General features: G+C 41.1%; 1 protein-coding gene across 1 annotated transcript in view; it reads right to left on the bottom strand.

Moving 5' to 3' along the window:
* The window catches only part of LOC126092874 (opioid-binding protein/cell adhesion molecule-like), a gene marked incomplete at its 5' end in the record, with an annotated part of 627,358 nt that overhangs the window by 537,183 nt on the left and 64,377 nt on the right, over positions 1–25,798 (bottom strand). Inside the window, one exon of the mRNA XM_049908605.1 lies at positions 2,321–2,448. Coding sequence (XP_049764562.1) covers positions 2,321–2,448 — 128 coding nt within the window. The remainder of the gene's footprint in view (positions 1–2,320; positions 2,449–25,798) is intronic.

Raw genomic sequence — 25,798 nt, 5'->3', positions numbered from 1 at the left:
ACTTCCATAAACTACAAGTTAAACGCCTTAACGTCGCATCGGCGCACTCGATGACTTGCATCATGGTTTGATGCGGCTCACCACGCACTCCTCTCCTGTGCGAACCTCTTCATCTCAGAGCAGCATCTGCAACTTGGGCACTCAATTATTTTCTGGATGTATTCATCTCTCTGTCTTCCTCTACAGTTTTCACCCTCAATAGCTCTCTAGTGCCATGGAAGTCACTCCGTGATGCCTTAACATGTCCTACCATCCTGTACCTTCTTGTCAATGTTTTCCGTATACTCCTTTCCTTGTCGATTCTCCGGAGAACCTCATTCCTTACATTATCAGTCCACCAAGTTTTCAACAATCTTCTGTAGCACCATATCTCAAAGTATCCTTTCCTTTCACAGTTCCTTTCACAGTATTCGCTCATAAACCGTTTGAGCCGTACCTGTACTCACTAATACCAACAACTGCTATCGTGTTCGAAACCGAAGGTCATTGACAAGACGGGATGATCGTCTCTGGTCCCTTTCGGTTCGGATCTTTCTACGACCATCCTTCTTACGCTGTGGTGCACGCTTGCGACTGGTGCACATTTTCATCTAGAGACACTAGGAACCAGTGGATCTACAGCCACGGGCATTTTCAAACAGAACAGCTCATTTCTACCATTCAGTCACGTTGATCCATCTTGTTGTGCTGTTTCCGTGCAATCGACTGGAGCCAACACATTATATAAAGAATAATTTGGTACTACCTGCAGCCATCCTATCACCACGTCTATAACGTGTGATATCTCAATTTTAATAAACTTATAATTTGAGGCCAAAGAATTGAACAGGACGTGAAATGTCTCAGATCATAATGTACAGAAGTGAAGTGACGTACGTTATACTAATATTTAGTTCAGTTAAATTATGTGTGTTGGACGCTGTAATTAAAATGCGCCGGGCTTTATTAAGCACTGACGAAGAGACATTATTCGTAATTTTCGTAATCTTTTAGGGAAAAATGCGATTGAAACAGAACAGCTACTTACAGATATCGTCTCGAGTGGATGTCGGCCGCAAAACGATATACAATTTTACTGTGATACTTGAAATTTTCCTGGCGTAAAGAGTATTCCATGAAGTTTCGCGGTTGCAGCCGGATGACGTCGACTTCTTGCCATGATATTTCGGTTGATAACCATTCAGCCATCTTCATGTAAGTATTTAGTACTGAATGCCAACTTTATACAAAGAATTTCTACCGAGACCTCATGCGCAGAGGCAACCGCTACATGAGAGACCTCTGTCAAGTATCGCCCCTCTTCGAATACGGTGATACTACATGCGTCGGAATTTGTACTCAGATGTCAAAGTTAGTGAAACGAATTGTCACTAGACGTGTCATTGGTCATAAAATGTTTTTTCTTTTTTATGAAATTAAAGTATTGGCCGGGTTCCACACCTTATGCAGTTGACAGCCGCCATGATGATTAATATAATATTCCGCTGACCGTATTACTAAGATTTCCATTGTAGAATTATCCCAGGAATGTTCTGTGGAGATACAATGATAGGCTGTGGCTGACTTAGTTGGACTGAGAAAAGCGAGTGTGTCGATCGTGTTCAACGCAATTTTCAATGACTGTGCGCGTTGTCCAACCAATGCAGGCTTTTTGTCCTTGACCGAACCGAGAAGTGCACGTCTTGGTAGATGGGCGGAATTTTCCTGTTAAACAGTAGCATTGGACAGCTTGTGACTTCATGTGAGTCAGATGTGTCCTCGTCATATATTTTATTCGTGAATCAAGTGTAAACTCTTGATCATCATTTACCTAGAGACCTCATCCATGAATAATTTCATGGCTAGGCCGCCCAAATGAGTATTAACTGCATTTACCCATTGGACCTGAAAGTATATGGTTTAAGCCTCGGACAACCAATGCAGGCTTTTTGTCCTTGACCGAACCGAGAAGTGCACGTCTTGGTAGATGGGCGGAATTTTCCTGTTAAACAGTAGCATTGGACAGCTTGTGACTTCATGTGAGTCAGATGTGTCCTCGTCATATATTTTATTCGTGAATCAAGTGTAAACTCTTGATCATCATTTACCTAGAGACCTCATCCATGAATAATTTCATGGCTAGGCCGCCCAAATGAGTATGAACTGCATTTACCCATTGGACCTGAGAGTATATGGTTTAAGCTTCTGAGGCTTACAGGTAAGGATGAAAAGAATTCAGACAGCTTCTGACATATCTACGAGTACAAAATTTGCTTTGTCTGCCTTGTTAGACGGCGGTTTCAATTAAAAAGTAGTAAGTAAGTAACGTGGGTCCTCCTACCTGGTCGCGGTGGTACCAGAATATGTAGGCCGGTGGCTCTGGCGAGTTGACGACGATGCACGTCAGGTTGATGGAGCTGCCGCGGTTCACGTATAGGTCCGGCCCGCCCAGGATCGAGGCCGTCGGAACTGCGAACAAGGAACAGTGGGCCGTGTAAGAATCTTGCCAGGAAGCATTTCTGTCAGAGAAATGCGCCAGTATGCTGTATCATGTAATGGTACTTGAATTACGTAACCATTACGGCACCTCACCTCAACCACTCGATACCAGCAACATTCTACTGTGCTTCGGTAAAATAGTTAACATATTTCTGTGACAACATTCAGATTTGATTTCATTAATGTAGAGGTACTTCGATACATCGATATGTATGTATTGCAATGATATTATTCTTATGTGTATTCTTTCTCTTGTCACTATGATCATTGACGTACTTGTACCTCTGATTTTTGGGGGCGTAAGCTGTTATTAGAGAGTCAAACTTTGGTCGTCATGTTAAAAAGACGCAAATTGTAGTAAGTTTATGAAATCTGAACTTTAACAGTGAGGAAGATATTTTCAAGTATGTTTTATATTGTGAAGTGATGTTTTGAAACGGGTTACGTGATATTGCAACAAAAGTAATAAAAAAGAAGTGTAACTTAAATTCGGAGTGCTGATTACTTTTTTCATCACCATTGTCCTAACTTGCAAAAGTTTAATTTTCAAGAATGATTTATGAAACACATCTATAAAACTTTTGAATATCGCAGAATAACCCCCAGGCCTCTTTGCATCCGAGCTTGGAATCATCACTACCTAGATTTTCGACGATTGAGCCATGAGTTCACAACGAGACCAGCGTGGGAAGCACGAAAAGATGAGTGCCTAGTTTATCCATTATTTCAAGAAATGACTTTATTAACTGTGCTCTAATGACGCCTGACACATAATATAACTTTGTTGTTGCCGGAAAATGCAATATTTAGCAGCGTGAGCAACACTACAATCATAATTAATTTTTGACCTTTGTTGTGGTAGCGTTGTTAGAACCAGTTCGAACTATCTAAGAATGTTATACTAAAAATAATAATGTTGACTCATACAATCACTATTGCGCTGTTGCTTGAACAAAACTTTTAGTAATAACAGCTCTTTATCTACTCGTCTCCCTATCATACCTAACATATCTAGTAATGTAAAGAAACGTCTCTACCGAAGAAGAATGTACAACACTACTCTTGTGATGTATGGATATTCCCCACTCCAAGATGTAAAACTCATCGATAAGGATACGGACTTCAAACTAAAACTCCTGACACTGTTGACGTTTGTCGAGAGCGGAATTTGGGCAAGGTGTGGCAGAAGGAGGTTCCACATTAGAGTACACTTGCAAGTCTCAAACTTTCCGTCATCAGAGGCGATATAATATCCCGTGAAATTCTTTGCTGTCCTTCAGAAAGTACATCTTGATTCTCATGAGAACTACAACAGCAATTTCGTAATTTATTGGATACGAATTTTCGATGTTCTGATAATCTTCTGTTGATACTTGCATACATGGAAAATGCAACACGTGCAGAAGTACATCTGGATTCAGTCATAAAAGATTGTCAATGAATACGTCAAAAATTTGCTTAGTACAACAAATCAACTGTGCAAACTACTTAGAATATCCTATGACGGCAAGTTTTATATCATGAAGTGTCGTTATTATTAACATACTTAGATAAGACGCTACGTATAAAAAAAGAAATAAGCAGCACAAAACGATATTGCAAATGTTCGTATGCTTGAATTAGTGAAGCGGAATATGCCACCGCAACATCTGTGACTGTACGTCTTGTATGTGCCACAGGAAACAGTGTAATCGAATAAAGGAGTTCCATGAAATGTGGTGGGCTGCTAAACTAACCGGAAAACCTGCTGTTCGGTTTCTCTATGCAGCAGATATACTGTCTGTCTGTATCTACCTGCTCACAGTACACAATTTTGTTGCGTACGAAGACCCGGCTAGTAAACGTATAACATTTTAGGAGGGTCTTGTTGAAAATTGTGAGCAAGTCATTCTTACAATCCTTTCAACTGCGTCCAAAAATAGTTTGCATACCTCTCAAAAAAAAAATTGTAACAATCGGTTGCTCATAACTAATGACCCTCGTGAACTTTTACTGGTTAACTCAGCGGGAATTCTGTTAATGCCATTCCATAATATTACAGATATGTGACTCATATAACAGATTAAACTACTCATTTGCTAAATACATACAGCAGCATGCAAACACTGCCAGTAATGGAACAGAACTGTAATTGTTGAGTTCTAGAGGCCTAACTATATTTTTCCTTTATTAATTTGTTTCGTCAATTATATATAGTAGTAAATCTTAATACATTCTTATCGTACGTCTATCAGCAGGAATATATTTCAGTCTATTAGTATATTTCTTTCCTATAACAGAGCCTGTTTTAGACTGTCGAGACTAAACAATCGAGTGGTTGGGAGTGATAAATGAGAGCGCTTATTGTTGACGTATGGTGCAACTGGCGAGTTGGTTTCCAGGTGTACAGACCCTGAAAAAAAATATTTTAATTAATATGTGCCCCGCATCGATGTGAACTGCAGGAAGACAGTGATTAATGCTGAGTAAATTAGAACTGTGCTCTTCCGAGTGTGTAGTGACCCCAAATCGGTGGGTCACTGGTGAAAAAACGAGTGTGCACTATAACACGTTTGAGCACTTCAAGGCCAACGCCCTGATACGAATAAACCTTCAACTGCGTCGCATCAATCGCTGAACAGAAATTGTTTCGTGGTTGCCTCGGTTTAGGGTGTTGTCTAGCGAATATACTTCGTAAATACGCCAGTGCCACATGTTTCAAACTGTGCACTCGGGACTCGCAATCCCACAGCATGAAGTTCACAACGGCAGGTGCGACTGTAAAGAAGTCATAATACTACCTGCAAGCCGCACGTAACGGATCTACAGACATTTTTTTTCAAAGCAGGAAAGTCCAACAGCCGCCTCATCCATCATGGTCACCACACTATCTCGGAATCCTGTAACGAGGAATAGATTTTTTGATGAGGCACACAGGTGCGAATGTAAGGTAGCACTAGTTTTTCCTCCATAAAATGAAATGTAATTCTAAAACTTCCTGACAGATCAAAACCGTGTGCCGGACAGAAACTCGAACTCGGGACCTTTGCCTTTCGCGGGCAAGTGCTCTACCATCTGAGCTACCCAACCACGACTGACGACCCGTCCCCACAGCTTCAATTCTGCCAGTATCTCGTCTCCTACTTTCCAAACTTCACAGAAGCTCTTCTGCGAACCTTGCAGGACTAGTACTCCTGGAAGAAAGGATAGTGCGGAGACATGGCTTAGCCACAGCCTGGGGGATGTTTCCAGAATGAGATTTTCACTCTGCAGCGAAGGGTGCCCTGATATGAAACTCCTTGACAGATTAAAATTAAGTGCCGGACCGAGACTCGAACTCGGGCAAAAGTCCCGAGTTCGAGTCTCGGTCCGGCACACAGTTTTAATCTGTAATGAAGTTTCATATCAGCGCACACTCCTCTGCAGAGTGAAAATCTAATTCTGAAAATATAATTCTAGTCGTACTATCGCAACTCGTCGATCTACGATTCTACGTCAATATTCACTACATTCATATGCGAGACACCTTAGGAAAGACGAAATCCAAATTTCGGAAACTGTTATCCGCTGTCGTGTTTGCGTGTTAAGGTTGGAAGCGGATTTGCTAGCCCCGTTAAATACGGCTGGAAAACAGGTGATACAATTCATGATTTAATCAGCATAATAGCTATTTCTCTTCAGCTACACGAGATGTAAACAGCTTCAGTCTAATATTTCTACTTGTCCTTCGCTGTACAAAAAGCCATTACGTCCATATTAGCCAAAATTTTTGAAAACAAAACGAAACCTGACATCCGAGGCACGTTTCAAAACCGGCTGCGTTTACATGGGAGCGAAATTCGATTGCGGAACTGGAATACGGGGACAAGAAGCGGATTTTCAGAATCGATTTTGAAGTGTTTACGTGACCACCCAGAAGCGGCATTGGGAAATCGGTTTACGAAATCCAGTTTACCCCCTGTAAACGGGGCGATAGTCATTCCAACGTTACCAGCATACAGATATAGCCTTTGTTCCTCATCGCTCCCTACAACTTTTCTACAATTAAGTTAAATAACAGACGTAGCTTCTCCATTTATTTTGTGCATTTTCCATGTTTAGCAGAGTGTGATTTCTCACGTAGTAAACAAATAACGTCGTGTAACAAACAGATTTGCATCCCGCCATTATGCGACGTGCGCGCGAACCTGTTGTAAGTGTACTTCTTTGTAACGGCACGAGAACTGCAGCAGGAATGTTATTCGAACTTGGTTGCGCCTGCGGTGAGGTCTGTTTTGTTTACAATATTACGGGAGTTGCATGGGTTGGGTGCGTCAGTGCATTTTGAGTAGCTGTTTCTATTTCTGGAACATGCTTAGTTATTATTCAACAATATAATTACTGTATACTTGTGCGACGTACATTTAACGTAGGAGAATTTTCTTGGTCCTCTTTTATGATTGTTCGAGTAAAGGTACAAGATGGGTGCACAAGTACAGCTTTACTGCTCTTCGGTTGCAGAGTAAATTTAATTTTATTCTTCTGACTCAGAGGCCGGCCGACGTGCCCGAGCGGTTCTAGGCACTTCAATCTGGAACCGCGCGACCGCTACGGTCGCAGGTTCGAATTCTACCTTGGGCATGGATGTGTATGATGTCCTTAGGTTAGTTAGGTTTAAGTAGTTCTACGAGGTGCATTCAAGTTCTAAGGCCTCCGATTTTTTTTGTAAATAACTACTCACACAAAATCGTTGAAACTGGAGTTACTTCTCGACCTAATCGCTCTGCAGACGTACACGTTTTTCACAACGCTGACGCCATGATTCCATGGCAGCGGCGAAGGCTTCTTTAGGAGTCTGTTTTGACCACTGGAAAACCGCTGAGGCAATAGCAGCACGGCTGGTGAATGTGCGGCCACGGAGAGTGTCTTTCATTGTTGGAAAAAGCCAAAAGTCACTAGCAGCCAGGTCAGTTGAGTAGGGAGCATGAGGAATCACTTCAAAGTTGTTATCACGAAGAAACTGTTGCGTAACGTTAGCTCTATGTGCGGGTGTGTTTTTTTGGTGAAACAGCACACGCGCAGCCCTTCCCGGACGTTTTTGTTGCAGTGCAGGAAGGAATTTGTTCTTCAAAACATTTTCGTAGGATGCACCTGTTACCGTAGTGCCCTTTCGAACGCAATGGGTAAGGATTACGCCCTCGCTGTCCCAGAACATGGACACCATCATTTTTTCAGCAGTGGCGGTTACCCGAAATTTTTTTGGTGGCGGTGAATCTGTGTGCTTCCATTGAGCTGACTGGCGCTTTGTTTCTGGATTGAAATATGGCATTCACGTCTCATCCATTGTCACAACCGACGAAAAGAAAGTCCCATTCAGGCTGTCGTTGCACGTCGATATTGCTTGGCAACATGCCACACGATCAGCCATGTGGTCATCCGTCAGCATTCGTGGCACCCACCTGGATTACACTTTTCGCATTTTCAGGTCGTCATGCAGGATTGTGTGCACAGAACCCACAGAATGTCAACTCTGGAGGCGATCTGTTCAACAGTCATTCGGCGATCCCCCAAAACAATTCTCTCCACTTTCTCGATCATGTCGTCAGACTGGCTTGTGCGAGCCGAGGTTGTTTCGGTTTGTTGTCACACGATATTCTGCCTTCATTAAACTGTCGCACCCACAAACACACTTTCGACACATCCATAACTCCATCACCACATGTCTCCTTCAACTGTCGATGAATTTCAATTGGTTTCACACCACGCAAATTCAAAAAACGAATGATTGCACGCTGTTCAAGTAAGGAAAACGTCGCCATTTTAAGTATTTAAAACAGTTCTCATTCCCGCCGCTGGCAGTAAAATTCCATCTGCCGTACGGTGCTGCCATCTCTGGGACGTATTGACAATGAACGCGGCCTCATTTTAAAACAATGCGCATGTTTCTATCTCTTTCCAGTCCGGAGAAAAAAATCGGAGGCCTTAGAACTTGAATGCACCTCGTAAGTTCTAGGTGACCCATAGTGTTCAGAGCCATTTGAACCATTTTTTTTCTGACATAGAATCCCACATACAGAATTAACCACTGTTAACTAACACATAGAAGATCATACAGTTTAGCATAGCTAGATTAGGTTAATAATTACATCGCCATTTATAATATTTGCATTTAGTTTGATCACTCCCTTTGTGTTACAGAATATTCGAGAAGACCCAAAAGCAGGGAAAGTAGGTGATTGACAATGTGAAATTTAAGAAGTAGTGAAATGAAAGCGACGCTATTACTAGAAGCCGGTACTATTTTTCAGATTTATGAAAACATTTGCCTCGATCACATTAATTAATACATACATCGTTTCCATAGTTTCCAATCAGTAAAGCGATCCTTCAGAGAAATGGAACGAGTCTAGCCGTAAGCTAACATAAGACAAAATTCATTACAAAAATCAAATCTGTAAACTGTGTTAACAACAGACTATCACTTACACTGTGTTTAATGATCTTCACCGTTATACCGTCTAAATTTAATCGAGCAAATAAGTAAGAAAGCTAGTATATTAAGGAAAGCTGCTGTCTCCTCAGTTTTACTGCATAGATGCTGTTTAATTGCTTCATGACAATGGTATTCTTCAAAGACTTTTCGTACAGTTATACATCAAATACTAGGCTTATCTTCTAGCTAACCGAAAACTGCACAAATTAGATATTTAGTTGAAAGCACTAATCCTGTGTATTTCAATTTTATTTTGAAATCATAGGGATTCCTAATTTATTGCTGGACCTTGAATTTTCTTTTACTAGTTTGTATTACGCTAAACAAATCATTCGGAGACTACGTAAACCGAGGCCGCCTGTCTTCCTTCATGAGTTAGTGTTTTATTAGTTTTATTTATTTCGTCTCCGGTACAATTCATTCGCCAGGCCAATAACACTCATGAACTCTATGCATTTTTAGGGAACTGTGCTATCCATGTTTCTCATTTTCATTAATCCATTCGTATGAATTTGCATGATTTCTTTGGTGAACTGCATGGAACGCATATAGTAACGAGACAAGTAAGACCCACACCCATATATATTCCTTCGGAATATCTGCATCGATTGGGGAAAGTGGCTATTAAACGATAACTGAAATTGATGAGTAGAATGTGTAAGAGTTACGACATACCATCCGACGTCTGCAACAATACTATCCACACAATCCCAAAGGTATTTAAGGGGAGGCAAATGTCAGTACTATCGCACTGTATCCTTGCCCACTGATGCTTCAAATTTACTGGCAACTGTAATATTGAGAAGAATGGGAAAGTAAATTTAGGATTTGTTAGCTGCTGGTTTTAGGAAAGGTGAAGTACAAGAAAGGTATTGCCGACGTCGGGTTTGATAATGGAGGCTATGCTTAAGAAAAATCAAAACATTTTTACGGGATTTGTAAATCTAGAAATATCATTTGCCGACGGAAAATGGCGAATGTTCGAAATTCCCAGAAAAAAACTATATAAGCTGTAGCGAAACACGGGTAATACGCAATATGTACGAGAACGAAGAGGGGACAATAAGAATGGAAGACGAACGGAAAAGTGGTACGATTAAATAGGGACTGATGTTCAAAGTTTACATCGAAGAACGGAACCGATGTAAAAAGAAACTTCACGACTAAATATTTCCTTGTGCCGGCCATTTTCGCAGCAGCTGTACATGAATTACAGTAGTTCAAAAGAAAAACGTCGTTAGCATGCTGCACATTAAGTTTTCTTTTATTTATCTTGTGCACTCAGATGCGTTTCGCCTTGATTACTAGGCATCTTCAGTACGTGTCAGAACACCGTCCAATTCATTATTTTAAGCCAAACAGTTTTCTCCCTGGTCGCAAAGTGGTTGAAGTTTGCATTCTTCCTTTTTGTCACTGTTTTCTACGCATAACAATTTAATTCCCATTTTTGTGTGTTTAAATTGCTATAAGTCGAAAACCGTCTGGATGCACAAGACAAATAAAAAAGAAAACATTCTGCATACAGAAGGCGTTTTTCTTATGAACTACTGCAATTCATGAGTAAAATTAAAATTCACTGTCAAAGACTATCAGTGATATCATTCGATAGCGACACTGTTAACCCTACTGACAGTGAGGAAGAGTTATAGGTCCCCTTAAATGGTATGACCAATTTAATGGGCACAGAATATGGACTGAGAGTGAACCAAATAAATACGACAGAAATGGGGACTAGCACAAATAAGATTAGCGGTAAACGGAACACCAAAATTGGGAACCATGTAGTAGACGATAAGGAGGAATTCTGTAAACTTGTGAGCAAAATAGCGCATGACCAACGAGGCATGAGAGATGTGTAAAAAAAAAATTAAAAATAAACGCAGAACCCGAGCAAAGAGCACTGTCGTCATAAAGAGAAATCAATAACTACAGAGAATTTACGTATCGAGCACAGCGTTTACGGAAGCTAACCACACGCGATGGAGGAACCTGACAAGAATATACACTCCTGGAAATGGAAAAAAGAACACATTGACACCGGTGTGTCAGACCCACCATACTTGCTCCGGACACTGCGAGAGGGCTGTATTAGCAATGATCACACGCACGGCACAGCGGACACACCAGGAACCGCGGTGTTGGCCGTCGAATGGAGCTAGCTGCGCAGCATTTGTGCACCGCCGCCGTCAGTGTCAGCCAGTTTGCCGTGGCATACGGAGCTCCATCGCAGTCTTTAACACTGGTAGCATGCCGCGACAGCGTGGACGTGAACCGTATGTGCAGTTGACGGACTTTGATCGAGGGCGTATAGTGGGCATGCGGGAGGCCGGGTGGACGTACCGCCGAATTGCTCAACACGTGGGGCGTGAGGTCTCCATAGTACATCGATGTTGTCGCCAGTGGTCGGCGGAAGGTGCACGTGCCCGTCGACCTGGGACCGGACCGCAGCGACGCACGGATGCACGCCAAGACCGTAGGATCCTACGCAGTGCCGTAGGGGACCGCACCGCCACTTCCCAGCAAATTAGGGACACTGTTGCTCCTGGGGTATCGGCGAGGACCATTCGCAACCGTCTCCATGAAGCTGGGCTACGGTCCCGCACACCGTTAGGCCGTCTTCCGCTCACGCCCCAACATCGTGCAGCCCGCCTCCAGTGGTGTCGCGACAGGCGTGAATGGAGGGACGAATGGAGACGTGTCGTCTTCAGCGATGAGAGTCGCTTCTGCCTTGGTGCCAATGATGGTCGTATGCGTGTTTGGCGCCGTGCAGGTGAGCGCCACAATCAGGACTGCATACGACCGAGGCACACAGGGCCAACACCCGGCATCATGGTGTGGGGAGCGATCTCCTACACTGGCCGTACACCACTGGTGATCGTCGAGGGGACACTGAATAGTGCACGGTACATCCAAACCGTCATCGAACCCATCGTTCTACCATTCCTGGACCGGCAAGGGAACTTGCTGTTCCAACAGGACAATGCACGTCCGCATGTATCCCGTGCCACCCAACGTGCTCTAGAAGGTGTAAGTCAACTACCCTGGCCAGCAAGATCTCCGGATCTGTCCCCCATTGAGCATGTTTGGGACTGGATGAAGCGTCGTCTCACGCGGTCTGCACGTCCAGCACGAACGCTGGTCCAACTGAGGCGCCAGGTGGAAATGGCATGGCAAGCCGTTCCACAGGACTACATCCAGCATCTCTACGATCGTCTCCATGGGAGAATAGCAGCCTGCAATGCTGCGAAAGGTGGATATACACTGTACTAGTGCTGACATTGTGCATGCTCTGTTGCCTGTGTCTATGTGCCTGTGGTTCTGTCAGTGTGATCATGTGATGTATCTGACCCCAGGAATGTGCCAATAAAGTTTCCCCTTCCTGGGACAATGAATTCACGGTGTTCTTATTTCAATTTCCAGGAGTGTAGACTAAGATTTTAGGTCGTGTTGTTACAGCAGGATGCTGACAATTACGTGTACATGAATTGTAAGAAACGAGGCTTTTCGCAGAATCGGCGAGGAAAGCTGTAAGAGGAAAACAAGGATGAAAGAATATGTCTTAACACTTACGGTGTTGGGGTGTAGAAAAATATACGCTACCATTCACAATAAAAGATTATTTATTTGTCACACGACCGGTTTCGGGCTTGCACCCATCCTCAGGTGTTTACACATTCATGTACATGTTTATATTGTTGGAGATCAATAAAGATGAATTACCATTATTACAGTTATGGCGTGGTGATAGTTTTGACAGTTAGTTACACACTTATTGCCATTTTCAATAAGTGTGTAACTAAGTGGCAAAACTGCACGTCTTACGTAACAGCAGTAAAAATCGAAATACGGTCGTTATTGCAGTCATAGGACGAACGTCGAAATGGCAGATAACTAGAAAATGGAAAACCAACTACAGTTGGTTAGTAGTGGAAAGGGATCAGGACATGACGAGATACCTAAATGATTCTACACAGATTATGCTCAAAAACTTGCTGTTCTTCTAGCAGCAGCTTATCGTAGTACGCTGAGGCAACAAAGTGTACCTAGCGACTGGAAAAGAAGTTCAGGCCATGCCGTTTCCAAGAAATGTCGCACATAATTACAGGCCTATATCGTTGCCGTCAGTTTGTTGTAGATTTATGGTAAAAGTTTTATCATCAAAAATTATGACGTTGTTGGAGAAGGAAAACGTCCTCTATAGAGTCAACATCGATTCCGCAAGTTAAGATCATGCGCAACTCAGCTCGTTCTGTTCCTCCTCGAGATCCACAGCGCTGCAGACGACGGCCCTCAGTTTGATGTCGAGTTCCTCGACTCCAGAAGAGCATTCTACACCGTCCTGTAATGCCGTTTAGAGAAAAATTTCGAGATTACCGCTTGTCAGACAAGATTTGCGGCAGGACTCCGCACTTGTTTGCAGAAAGATATCATCAGGTCCCCCTTAAAGAAGCAGAATATATAGGTGTAAAGGTAATTTTCGGAGAGTAAGGAAGTGTTATTGGACCGTTTTGCTTACAATGCATGTAAATGTTCTAATAGAAAGGGTCAGAAGATCTTTAGGACTATGAAACTTCCTGGCAGATTAAAACTGTGTGCCCGACCGAGACTCGAACTTGGGACCTTTGCCTTGAAAGGCAATGATCCCGAGTTCGACTCTGGTGAAGACAAGTAACAAGGAGTCCTGACAGATCTGCAAATCTGATCCACGAAAAGGCAGAGCTTTTGAGTAATTCAAGCACATCCGATAGTGAAGTGATGAACAGACAAATACACGGAGTTTATCCACAGAAGCGAAACTGGAAAGTGTAGAATCAAGTATAAATACAGACGACATGTCGCTGCCCAGTCTAGGTACCGATCAGGATGGCGAAAATGAAGAAGAGACCGATGCAGAGATTGCATCGCGGGGAAAAAATCACGAAAACGGGGAACATGTAGAATAAGGCACGAAAGAAGAGATGCGAAATATGGGAGTATCTTTATCATCTGCAATTACTTCACTGTATCAGGCAGTGTTCAACACGCTTCAGCAACTTGTTCAATAAGGTCGGAAACGTGGCAAAGAACAAGAAGAACAAAACCGAGTAATTCATGAACACGTTAAAGAAGTAGACGAGGAAATAAAAAAAAGGGGGAGTGAACTTACGCATATTGTCATAGGTCAGGTCGGTACGATTATTACAGGTATCATCGATAATAGGGAAGAGGTTGCAAGTGCGAAAGTGATTATCAAAGAGCATACGACGGAAATTGAAGAGGGGTGGAAAAACATCGAAAACCAACAGGGTAATATCGAGAATAATAAGAAAACCATTGACAACACCACTGCTATTGGGGATTATATTATTAATAGAGAAAGAGCGAGAATGTGAGTCAGCTGCAGAGAGAGAGAGAGAGAGAGAGAGAGAGAGAGAGAGAGAGTGCTCAGTCGTCACTGAATGAGGAGCTCCGATGGTGGATGTGCTGCATAGAGGAAGATTTTTATCTGAGGTGCTCCGTTGTGTGATTCAAGTTAGAGTATGATTTGTGAGGTGGTTTCACAGAGAGATAGTACTTTTAGAAAAAAGTAATATGTTTTGAGTTTTTATTTTTTGCACGTGACAGCCGAGCAATTATTCTAGTGTAAAGATTACACTGTGTTTAACAATACTCGTTTCGGTATCTAGTGTGAATTATCAGTCACGTGTTCAGAATCATAATTACAATTCGTCACCCTCAGCTTTCAGTGATAAGATTTGGCTTGAAAAGTGAAGAGGAAATATTACGCTGCTCAAAATTGTTTGCCGGAAGGATGACAGTTTCATATTAATGTAATTCATTTCTGTCCTATTAAATAGAGCTTAATATCAATTTCATGTCGATGTAATTCACTTCTGTCTTATTAAAGATATCGTAATAGTACTTCAATTTCAAAATAACATTTTATTCGTTTGCAAATATTTCAGTGAACCATACCCTTACAGTTTCACTGAAAATCGCGGAGTTATTAATCTGTTATACGTTGCACTACTGCGCATAGGTGACCTGAAGTTTAGAAAAAAATAATAAAATTCTCATTTACGAACCCAGCCTAAAGCAAAAGATAAGGTAGTTAAACACACAGTGATTTGATTCTGTATCAAGCAGTTCAGCTGGCTAATTACAGGGAAGAGCTCTGTTACCCACTGCAAAGGTAAGAATCAATTGTAGTACCTAAATGAACTGTGTCAGATGAAATTAGGAACTGCGTTCATTTGAAAAAATTCATATAACTCAATACATGCGTTCTTCTAACAAGGCATAGTTTCATTACCTAACAGCTACCCACTGTGGGTGTGGTTGTTTGATGCGGAAGCTATCTGCGTATTACTAGTGATGATTCTATTTTATTTTATTTGATTTACAAATGGTCAGTTTCTTCCGAGATTGAAAGCAATTTACACAGTTAATGTCCGTATAGAATAGTTAGCTAGCAAAGGCGATTCTAGATCAGAATACATCGGTGGCTTTCTATTCGGAATTTAAAATTTGGTTTTCCCGTTGCTAGAGGTCAGGACACGGGCAGTTTCCGGTTACTAAGTTTAAACGTATTAGCTTCAAGTGTAATGTACTAATTTCACCGCCGGCCGAAGTGGCCGCGTGGTTCTGGCGCTGCAATCTGGAACCGCGGGACCGCTACGGTCGCAGGTTCGAATCCTGCCTCGGGCATGGATGTTTGTGATGTCCTTAGGTTAATTAGGTTTAACTAGTTCTAAGTTCTAGGGGACTAATGATCTCAGCAGTTGAGTCCCATAGTGCTCAGAGCCATTTGAACCAACCACACTAATTTCACCGCAAACTATGAGATTATACTAGTGTTATCACAAAACTTTCACATTTTTTAATTTTTTTTACTAATACATTTTTTCAAAATCATTCAGTACACACAGCAGTAAATTTGAATCAGTGATATTCTCTTTCTCATGTAAAAAGTGGTATTTTCATGGAAAAAGCAATTCCAGGAATTTATATAGCGCTATCTCATTTTAATACAAATATATTCAGAGAAAAGAACCAAAATAAAATATTTTTCGTTTATTGATATTCGCTGCAGGTATGCGTCTATCAAGAACTCAACACGCATTCCGATGACAGTTGGCACCAACGGAATCACGAAAACCACACCTTTCATCGGTGATAGTTGCCACACTGAAAACAGTACTGCAACATTATCGGGGAAACTTGAATTTTCGCGACACTTAAAGACATCGAACTTCCAGTACGCTTCGTAAGCAAAGAGCCAGAATGTCTTAGAGAACCAATACCACAGCGACAATGAGCCAAATGAACAAGCCTCCGACATGTTTTCGTCAAAACACACAAGCTGCGTGGTGCAGGATAGTGACAAAATGTTTCGAGCAACTCGAAAATGACAACCAACTGTTACTGTTCAGCTGCTATAGTTGGAAAAGGGATTACCACTTACTACAGCGGCCAAACAGTTCCTATAAACCGTTTCTCAGCTATGCCTGTAGTCCTAAACAACCACCTGGGTGACATGGGAGCGAGAAGACATTGCATAGTAAATTCAATGCACCCGTAGTCTAAGCCGGTATTGCAGCTCCGCGTGTTCGGGAAGAGCGTTAGCTGCCTCTGTAATAAAAAACTGAGTTAATAGATCAATGATGAACTTGAACAAGCGTCATGGGACGTCCACCCCGAAAAGTAGAACGAGCAATAACGAGCACTATGAGATAAAAAAAAAAAGCGTTTGTGATTAGTAATTTGAAACGTCTCGGTCCAGGGTTCGAAACCCTCCACAGCTTGAATTTTGATTAATAATAAGCATTGTCTTCTGAAGGCTTCCGGCATAAGAAGTCACCCTCATTCAGCCAATGGCCTTGTCAAAGAGGGCGGATGAGCGGAGAGAGGTTCATGGCATTCTCTTGTCTTTCAGGTGAGAAACTGCCCATAAAGGCGTAAGAATCAGCAATGATCAACGGCATGAGGAAGCAGAATGCAATGGAATCCACTGATTTAGAAACACATAACGTGTATCCACAGGACACGTGGCCTGGAACCGAAAAAGCGTCATATTGTCAAAATATTCTGGAATAGTCCCTCATTCGGATCTCCGGGAGGGGAGTGCCAAGGTGAAGGTTACCGTGATACAATGATTGAATACTCAACGAAATAATAACATTCAACGAGTCGGGGCGTGGAATATCAGAAGTTTGATCGTTGTAGAGACGCTAGAAAATTTAAAAAGGGAAATGGAAATCCTCGGTCTCGATATAGTAGAGATCAGTGAATTGGAATCAAAAGAAGACGAGGATGTCTGGACAGATGAGTGTAAGGTAATATAAATAGCAGCAGAAAATAGTATAAGGGGAGCTGGATTCGTTATGGATAGGAAGATAGCGCAGGGAGTGTGTTTTGCTGTGAACAGTTAAAAAAAATGGCTCAAATGGCTCTGAGCACTATGGGACTCAACATCGGAGGTCATCAGTGTCCTAGACTTAGAACTACTTAAACCTGACTAACCTAAGGACATCACACACATCCATGCCCGAGAGAGGATTCGAACCTGCGACCGTAGCAGCAGCGCGGTTCCGGACTGTGAACAGTTCAGTGATGGGGTTATTCTTATCAGAATCGACAGCAAACCAACATCGAAAACAATAGTTCAGGTATATGTGCTGACATCGCAAGCTGAGGATGAAGAGAAAGTATATGAGGATATTGAATGGGTAAAACATTATACAAAGCGAGATGAAAATCTAATAGTCGTGGGAGACTAGAATCGGTTGTAGGGGAAGGAGAGAGATTACAGAAGAATAATGTATTGGGACAACCAGTGAGAGAGGAGGAACATATTTCATTTACTAATAGCCATACTTGGTTCAATAATCACAAGAGGTGGAGGTGAAATTGGAAAAGGCCGGGTGCTACAGGGATATTTCAAATAGATTATATCTGCTGGTATCAAACATAGGCCTTAATTTGAGGAAGAAATTTCTGAGAATGTACGTTCGGAGCCCAGTATTGTATGGTAGTGAAACATGGACTGTGAGAAAACCGGAATGGAAGAGAATCGCGTCATTTGAGATGTGGTGCTACAGACGAATGTTGATAATTAGGCGCTCTGATAAGGTAGGGAATGGGAAGGGTACACGCAGAACCGGAGAGGAGGGCAGCATTCATCTCACGCTAGCTGAGGAGAACCCTGCGTCAAAGTGATAACGCTACGTCATGGGAAGTAAAAACCTAAATCGACTTCATCAGTACATATATCGATCTTTACAGTTGTACCACACGGGTTGCACGGTAACGTGAAAGCTAAATGTAAATACACGTGTAGAAACGAAGTTATAGCAGTTCAAATGGTTCAAATGGCTCTGAGCACTATGGGACTTAACATCTATGGTCATCAGTCCCCTAGAACTTAGAACTACTTAAACCTAACTAACCTAAGGACAGCACATAACACCCAGCCATCACGAGGCAGAGAAAATCCCTGACACCGCCGGGAATCGAACCCGGGAACCCGGGCGTGGGAAGCGAGAACGCTACCGCACGACCACGAGATGCGGGCGTTATAGCAGTTGTGTGGTATGTTCAGCCCAGCTGAATTAGTTATTAAGTTGGAATCCTAACAACTTTGCATGTTATTGTATGTTTCTTGAACATAATGAATGTCTGAACGAAGGAACCATAACGAAGGTAAAAAAAAAGAAACTCTAGGAGTAATTTTTTAAAAATCCGATTAATCATCCATAAATCATGTGGACAGAAACATGAAATAATTAATTATTGAGCTCAAACCCAAGGAATTTAGGATGTTATTGGGTATTTCATAAACATAACGAAAGTCAAAAAAAGCTTTTAGTCATTTTTAAAAAAATCCCATGAATCGTGCAAGATTGCATCGTCAGAAACGTGAAATAATTAATTATTAAGGTCTAATCCCAAGAATGTGGGATGTTATTGTGTGTTTCATGAACATAACGAATATCTGAACGTAGGAACCATAACAATAACGAAAGTCAAAAAAAGCGAGTAGTCATATTTTAAAAAAATCCGATTAATTGTGCGTAAATCATGTGGTTAGAAACGTGAAATAGGAAGAAATTGAAGTGTTTCGTATTTTTACAAAAGCCAATGGATTATACATAATTCGCTTGGAACAGTAACTACCGGTACAGTGTTGTCTAAAGGGGAATGGTGGCCTAAAACAAACTGTAGGGAATCTAGATGCTTGACTGAGAGACACTGGGAGATTCTTAAGGAAATGTAATTGATCTATGAAACAATACGCTTACGAAACACTCTTTCAACCGATTACTGTGTACTGTTCATTAATCCCGGACGTTTACCAGGTTGAATTAAAACAGGAGATAGAGACGATCTAACACACAGTTGCACGGTTTCTTCACTGGATCATATACAAGGGGCAAGAACATTAGAGAGATGCTCAAAAAGTTCCAATGCCAGACGTTACAAGAGAGGCCTTATGCGTTGTGGAGGGGTTTAGTATTGAAGTTTCGAGACCGTAATTTCCTAGAAGGTTCGGGGAACATATGACTCGTATATTATTCTAGAAGAATTAATTTTGCCAAGATCGGTAGTACTTCTTTTTATTAATATTGCCGATTTCTAAAAATCTACTTTCTCATCGTCGGATCTTGTAACATTATTAGACGCACATGATTTTTACGACACTGAAAGTCTCATGTTGTTGTTGCACCAAATTTCGATGAAAAGTGGCAAGAAGCACTAGCAAGTCACAAATAAAATACCAAACTATTAAAACATACATGGTGTCCGATGTCCCAGCATACACAGTAAAACGTTTAGTGGGACATCAGCGCTACATGTCGAATGATTCAATTGTTTGCTGTTTCTTTTTCGACATACCACTGTTACTTGAGCTGACTGTCAGTGTTGTAAAAAGCATATACATCTAACAATGTTACAAGATCCAATGACGACAACATAGATTAGTCGAAACCGGTAATAGTAATAAAAGGAATTACTAGTGATTTTGGCAAATTTGATTCTTCAAGAATAATATGAGCTTCAGATAGCCAACAACGATTGATTCAGTGTCAAACATCTATAATATTATTCGTACTTCCAGCCACATACGTCTTGCGAAATGATCACAGTAAGATTCTTAAAGTAATTAGAACTCATACGAAATTTTACCAACAAAGCGTATTTCCGTTGCCCATTCGTGAATGAGACTCGAAAGTAGGGAAAAAGGTAATGATATATTGATACCAGAAATAACCTCCGCCATACACCGTACGGTGGTTAGTGGAGTACAGACACAGACGTAGATGCACTATAGTGCAAACTCTTGTCTCAACTGTCCATCTGGAGAAGGTTGTCGGTATATCATACGGCGTAACAAAGACTGAAAGGGCTAACAAATACTTCAACTAACTAAAAGTATATCACAATTGCAAAAGATTATTAAAATTTTATGTGCGAAACATCCACCTTCATTAAGATTTTACGTGCACTTACAGGCTGATGCACGTTAAGCATGTTTTCGAAAACAACTTCAGCAGTTGTGTAGCTTACAAAACCAAACACGAACTGAGTCACGTCCAAAACTGCAAATGACACCATGAAATACGATGGCTGCCGGGGATGCTAAATAAAGTGCTGCATCCTCTGTAAATTTTCTGTAAATGACTGTTAAATGGACTACATGGAAGTATTAGCCGTCTGGTGTTTCAGTTTAGGACGAAACAAAAGAAAGCGGGCTCCAGAAGTTCATCGATCGCCGCTGAGAGCTCTCGTCCCTAGGGATCGCTCATATTAGCTCCCACTGGCAGAGTCGACCACATCATAGGAGCCGCCCCTTAAGAGCAGGAACCACAACTTTACTCTTAAAATACATATGCATACGCAAGTGAATTTGCATATCGCATGTAGGTATGCCACAGAGAGCTCAAAGGAGAAGCACACAAATAGAAAGTTACACTGGAAATGTCCCTTGCGTAATCTGACGGTAAATTCCCGATATTAACATTGTTCCATAACCATCAATTCATTAACAAATGGACTGTGCAGCAGGTTAGTGCCAATGACGAAGGTTTCTCGAAACAAAGTGTAGCCTATCAATCTTCAAAGCATGGCCATTTTGACAGTGTAATTTAAATGAACAGTACAGTCGTTCATCACAGAAATTGCAGGATCATTATATAAGGAGCATTCATTTGCAGCAGTTACGGTTGTTATGTCGTAATGTTTGCTGCATCTAATTGCACAATGTTGTCAACCAAATTTACACGTTTCTGCCTTATACTTTAGCCCAAAACTGCAGATGAGATTGTTTGTTATAATAAACAGAAATAATCTAATTTAAATATTTCACTCTAATCATAATTAAACATTACAATAACTCCATAAGTTTAAAAAGAAATGTGACTGCAGATTGACTTCTGCTAGGTTGCCACCAATCTGGAACTGGGTGCGTTGTGTTCGTGCTATGTTATTCAATGCGGACGAAATCAAATGGACATAAATCTGGCTATAAGCACATATAGTGTTTGCTGAGAATTACTTTCTTTTTACACCTAATAACTTTTAGTGATAAACTTACGACATCTGAGAAATATGCCACCGTTTGTCATAGAATGTGAAACTACAGTACTTTGACGGGGAAGGACTGTAGTTTCATCACTCACCTAACGAGGTAATAAAAATTTTCCATATTTTAATGCCCAAATTTTAGATTTAAAAATATTAGGTACAATTTTCCGCCTCTAGTGGAATTTTCGTAACAATTTCATCAATATAACAGCACAAGAAATATCCATAAAGGATAAGTAAATTATGGGTAGTTAGTTTTACTTCAAGAGAATGACATTTGAAAGTCGACAGTAATGTGATAGGAAAACTTCTTGGCAATGATGAAAGCAAATATTCATAATCCTTGTTGTCTCTCGGTATCATCACACGTCCGTACCTGCCTTCTAGACTAAAGTATATTTCATTAAAAAAAAAAAAAACATCGGATTCGCATGTACATGTGTCAGATGAGTAACATATGCTAATAATGACGCACGAACTGCAGTTAAATGAGGTGAACGTTACGTAATTATCAATAATGTAATTGATAATAACTAATTTATTAGTTCTTGATATATTTCCGCGAATGAAACATTTGAATTGACCTGAATGATGTGCATTATTGGGTGAGTGGGTGGATGGGTCGGTGGATGCGCATGTGGAAGTGTAGCCACCACGCATCCACCCATACACTAATATATATATATATATATATATATATATATATATATATATATATATATAATTATTCCTTAGCCTGTGACTGACACACCTACTTGCGAAGCGAGCTTGACAACTGCAGCGCAGGAGGTGCCCTCATGAACGGATAATTAGGCAAAATAAAAGTGCAAGTACCGACAAAAAAATGTTTTTCGGTGTGTTGGTCACTGTTCCAGGCGACAGTATGTCGAATGTATGTGTAAAGGATTGGAACTTAAGAAATGTGGAGTTGAAAGTACTTATTGTTCTTGCATAAAACTAAACGAAAAATAACATAACGAAGGTATTAAGATATATTGACAATTGACAAATACTGTGCAGAAGTCTTTGCTGTGGTATTTTCAATCTCAGTATTTCGTACTCATCTCGGCAGTACATACACTAAAATTGAAACGATACAGGTAAGGTTGGGACACTCCTACTCAATGATGACACAAGAAATTAGTATTTCACTTCACTTTGTCACCTTATTGCACATCTCAGCAAGTGGCCCTTAAAATTTATATCGGCGTGCATGTTTGCATTGTGCAGTAAGTGTGTCCGAAGTATTTATTAGACATATTTGAATCTGATATGAAGCTACGACACTTAAGGAAGGAAGTTGGCAGTTAACGCCTTGTCATTGATGAAGGCATTAGAGAGGGTAGCAGGCCGGAGTGGCCGAGCGGTTCTAGGCGCTTCAGTCTGGAACCGCGCGACCGCAACGGTTGCAGGTTCGAATCATGCCTCGGGCATGGGTGTGTGTGACGTCTGTAGGTTAGTTAGGTTTAAGTTGTTCTAAGTTCAGAGGGACTGATGACCTCAGACGTTGAGTCCCATAGTGCTCAGAACCATTTGAACCATTAGAAAGTGTGGATAAGTCCGGAACGCCACGTATTGTAGGGAAAGGCAATCATTTCAAAATAATTCTCCTCGAGTTATTTAAGAGAACCATGTAAAGCTTAAAGTATCGTGCTTGTAAACACCTGAAACGAAAAGTCGTGATCTATTAGTAGGGTACTCCAATAGGGGCAATTTATACTGACCTTTTTGATATACAGTTAATCAAATTAGATCACACATTTACTTTATCACAATTTTTTGTGAAGATCGGTAAATTACATTTTGTATGCTTATCCTTACTTCGAACCTGTGCTCTAACTATCTTAATTAGATGCTTATTACTTTAAGTACACATTAAAAACATGTCAATCGAAGACAACAATCATGAGATATCCGTCACAAGTTTTTGTTCTAGAAATGTTTGTATCTGGCAAACAAAATTAAGGTTGACATTTTATAATTCTTCAGTATTTAGGTTCCATTCTGTTTAATATTACGTTAGTGTCTGCGGTATAGTTTCCTCCAAGTAGTACCCGGACATATCTCAAAATATTTCAAACCCGTAGCTCAAACAGATTTTTGTGCATAAAGTAAACGCGACAGGAGCTTTTACTCTCAGGAAATTAATTTCAAAGTTATATTTGATCCTTGTCGGACCTATATTGTTTTTAATACACACCAGTGGCACCACCTTCTTGATTTACATGTTCTCTATCTCCTCTCTTCCTTTTCTAGTTTCTCATGGATATTCTGGCGTATTTAGTTGCCTCAGTGACCCAGTTTTGAGTTTCGGCCACTCTCAAGGAAACAACTGCGAAAAGTGACTACCAATATTGACTCCAGCATACATTCCCAACAACCCTAGCACTTCACAACTGTTAACTGCCCCACATTAACAGGTTTTACAGACATAATACCTTTCAAGAATAACATAATAGCAGCAACTAAAACTACGGATCAGCTTACAAAGAAAAGTGAGCTTGAATACTAAATATCGACAAGGGAAAAATAGGACCATGGCAAAGTGTATATTCTAACACGGCTGTCAACATGAAATACAGTCCAATAGTATATGAATCGCTTATTTCAATAGTGGTCCAAGTATATTTCTGTTCATTCTGAGATACACAGTCCTAAAGTTAAAAGAGCGCTGAAACTTTAGGACTCTGTATCTCAGAATGAACAAAAATGGACTTGTACCACTATTGAAATAAGCCATTCATATGTTTCTGGCCGACCGATGTGGCCGAGCGGTTACAGGCGTTACAATCTGGAACCGCGCGACCGCTACGGTCGCAGGTTCGAATCCTGCTTCGGCCATGGATGTGTGTGATGTCCTTAGGTTAGTTAGGTTTAAGTAGGTCTAAGTTATACCGGATTGATGACCTCAGAAGCTAAGTCCCATAGTGCTCAGGGCCATTCCATTCCATTCTATATGTTTCTCGAACAGGAATCTAATGGCAACGTTGACGTATAAAAGCAGAGGAAACATGGGTATGAACGCGTACCAAGAGATATTTAAGTTGATTGTTAAACATCTTCCTAGTATCCTATTCGCTCTTTCAACCACAGTTTTATTAAAAAAAAATCTAAACATGGGTTTTAGATGAAAAATAACGTATCGGTTTTGTTGATGCGGATTCAAAAACAAGTTACCTTAAACTGAATGTCTGGACGGTGATGTGGAGCATGCTCCTTTAAACGCGAGCACCCTACCGTGACCATTGCGTTACCTCTCTCGGTAGCGACATCAAAATCAAATAAAGCTCTACATGGCTGCAGTTATTTTGACTGGTATGTGACGACTGCACATTCACAAATACAGAATTCTTCGTGTGTAAATCATCATCATCAGGCACTAAAGGCAACTCCTCTTTGATGTAGCCATCCAGCTCTGTTTCTCGACATATTTATCAGTTGGATGTAGTTGCTGTAGTTCATTGTATTGATAACACTTTGTAATACCGGTGTTCTGGGCTTGTGAAAGACGATTTTAATGAAGCAGTTTTTTCAAATTAAATTAGTATCAAATTAATTTAGTTTTTCTTCTCTGTATCATATTAAACAATGTAATTATCTCTTCATTATCTCTTAATATCTCTTCATTAGATTTTCTCTCAGACCATGAGCTGATGACAGCGCGTGTTAGGGCACCGCTTCCGTGATTCGAGGAGGTGCGCTAGACCCAGCGGGTTAACGACGAGGGTCGGTGTGCCGACAAGCCTAGTTGTGGTTTTCAGGCGGTTTTTCACTTCCCGCTCGGTGAATACCGGCCTGGTTCCCAGATCATGTCCATGTTCAAAAACATTTATAAGACGATCGCAAACATTCAAATGAGGTAACAGCAGACGCAGACAGTTGGGGTAGACGAACTCCGTCCAGTGGAGGAAAGGGATAGTGACAGGTAGTAAAAATGGTTCAAAAGGCTCTGAGCACTATGGGACTTAACATCTGAGGTCATCAGTCCACTAGAACTTACAACTACTTAAACCTACCTAACCTAAGGACATCACACACATCTATTCCCGAGGCAGGATGCGAACCAGCGACCGCAGCACTTGCGCGGTTCCGAACTGAAGCGCCTAGAACCGCTCGGCCACCACGACCGGCTGACGGGTAGTACATACGGCTATCGTTCACCACTAACATGCCGATTCCTTGAAGATACGGGATAAACACTAGGCAAAAGAAGAAGAAGTGTTTTATTTCTTATCTTAATTTTTGTTCTTACTTGTGTTAGGTTTATCTGTCAGAATTATATTAGTCTTACTTGTGTTTATTTTC

Source organism: Schistocerca cancellata, chromosome 7, assembly GCF_023864275.1.
Source record: "Schistocerca cancellata isolate TAMUIC-IGC-003103 chromosome 7, iqSchCanc2.1, whole genome shotgun sequence".
NCBI classification, from domain to species: Eukaryota; Metazoa; Arthropoda; class Insecta; order Orthoptera; family Acrididae; genus Schistocerca; species Schistocerca cancellata.
Note: the sequence above shows the minus strand (reverse complement) of the source record. Positions and strands in the feature narration are given on the sequence as shown.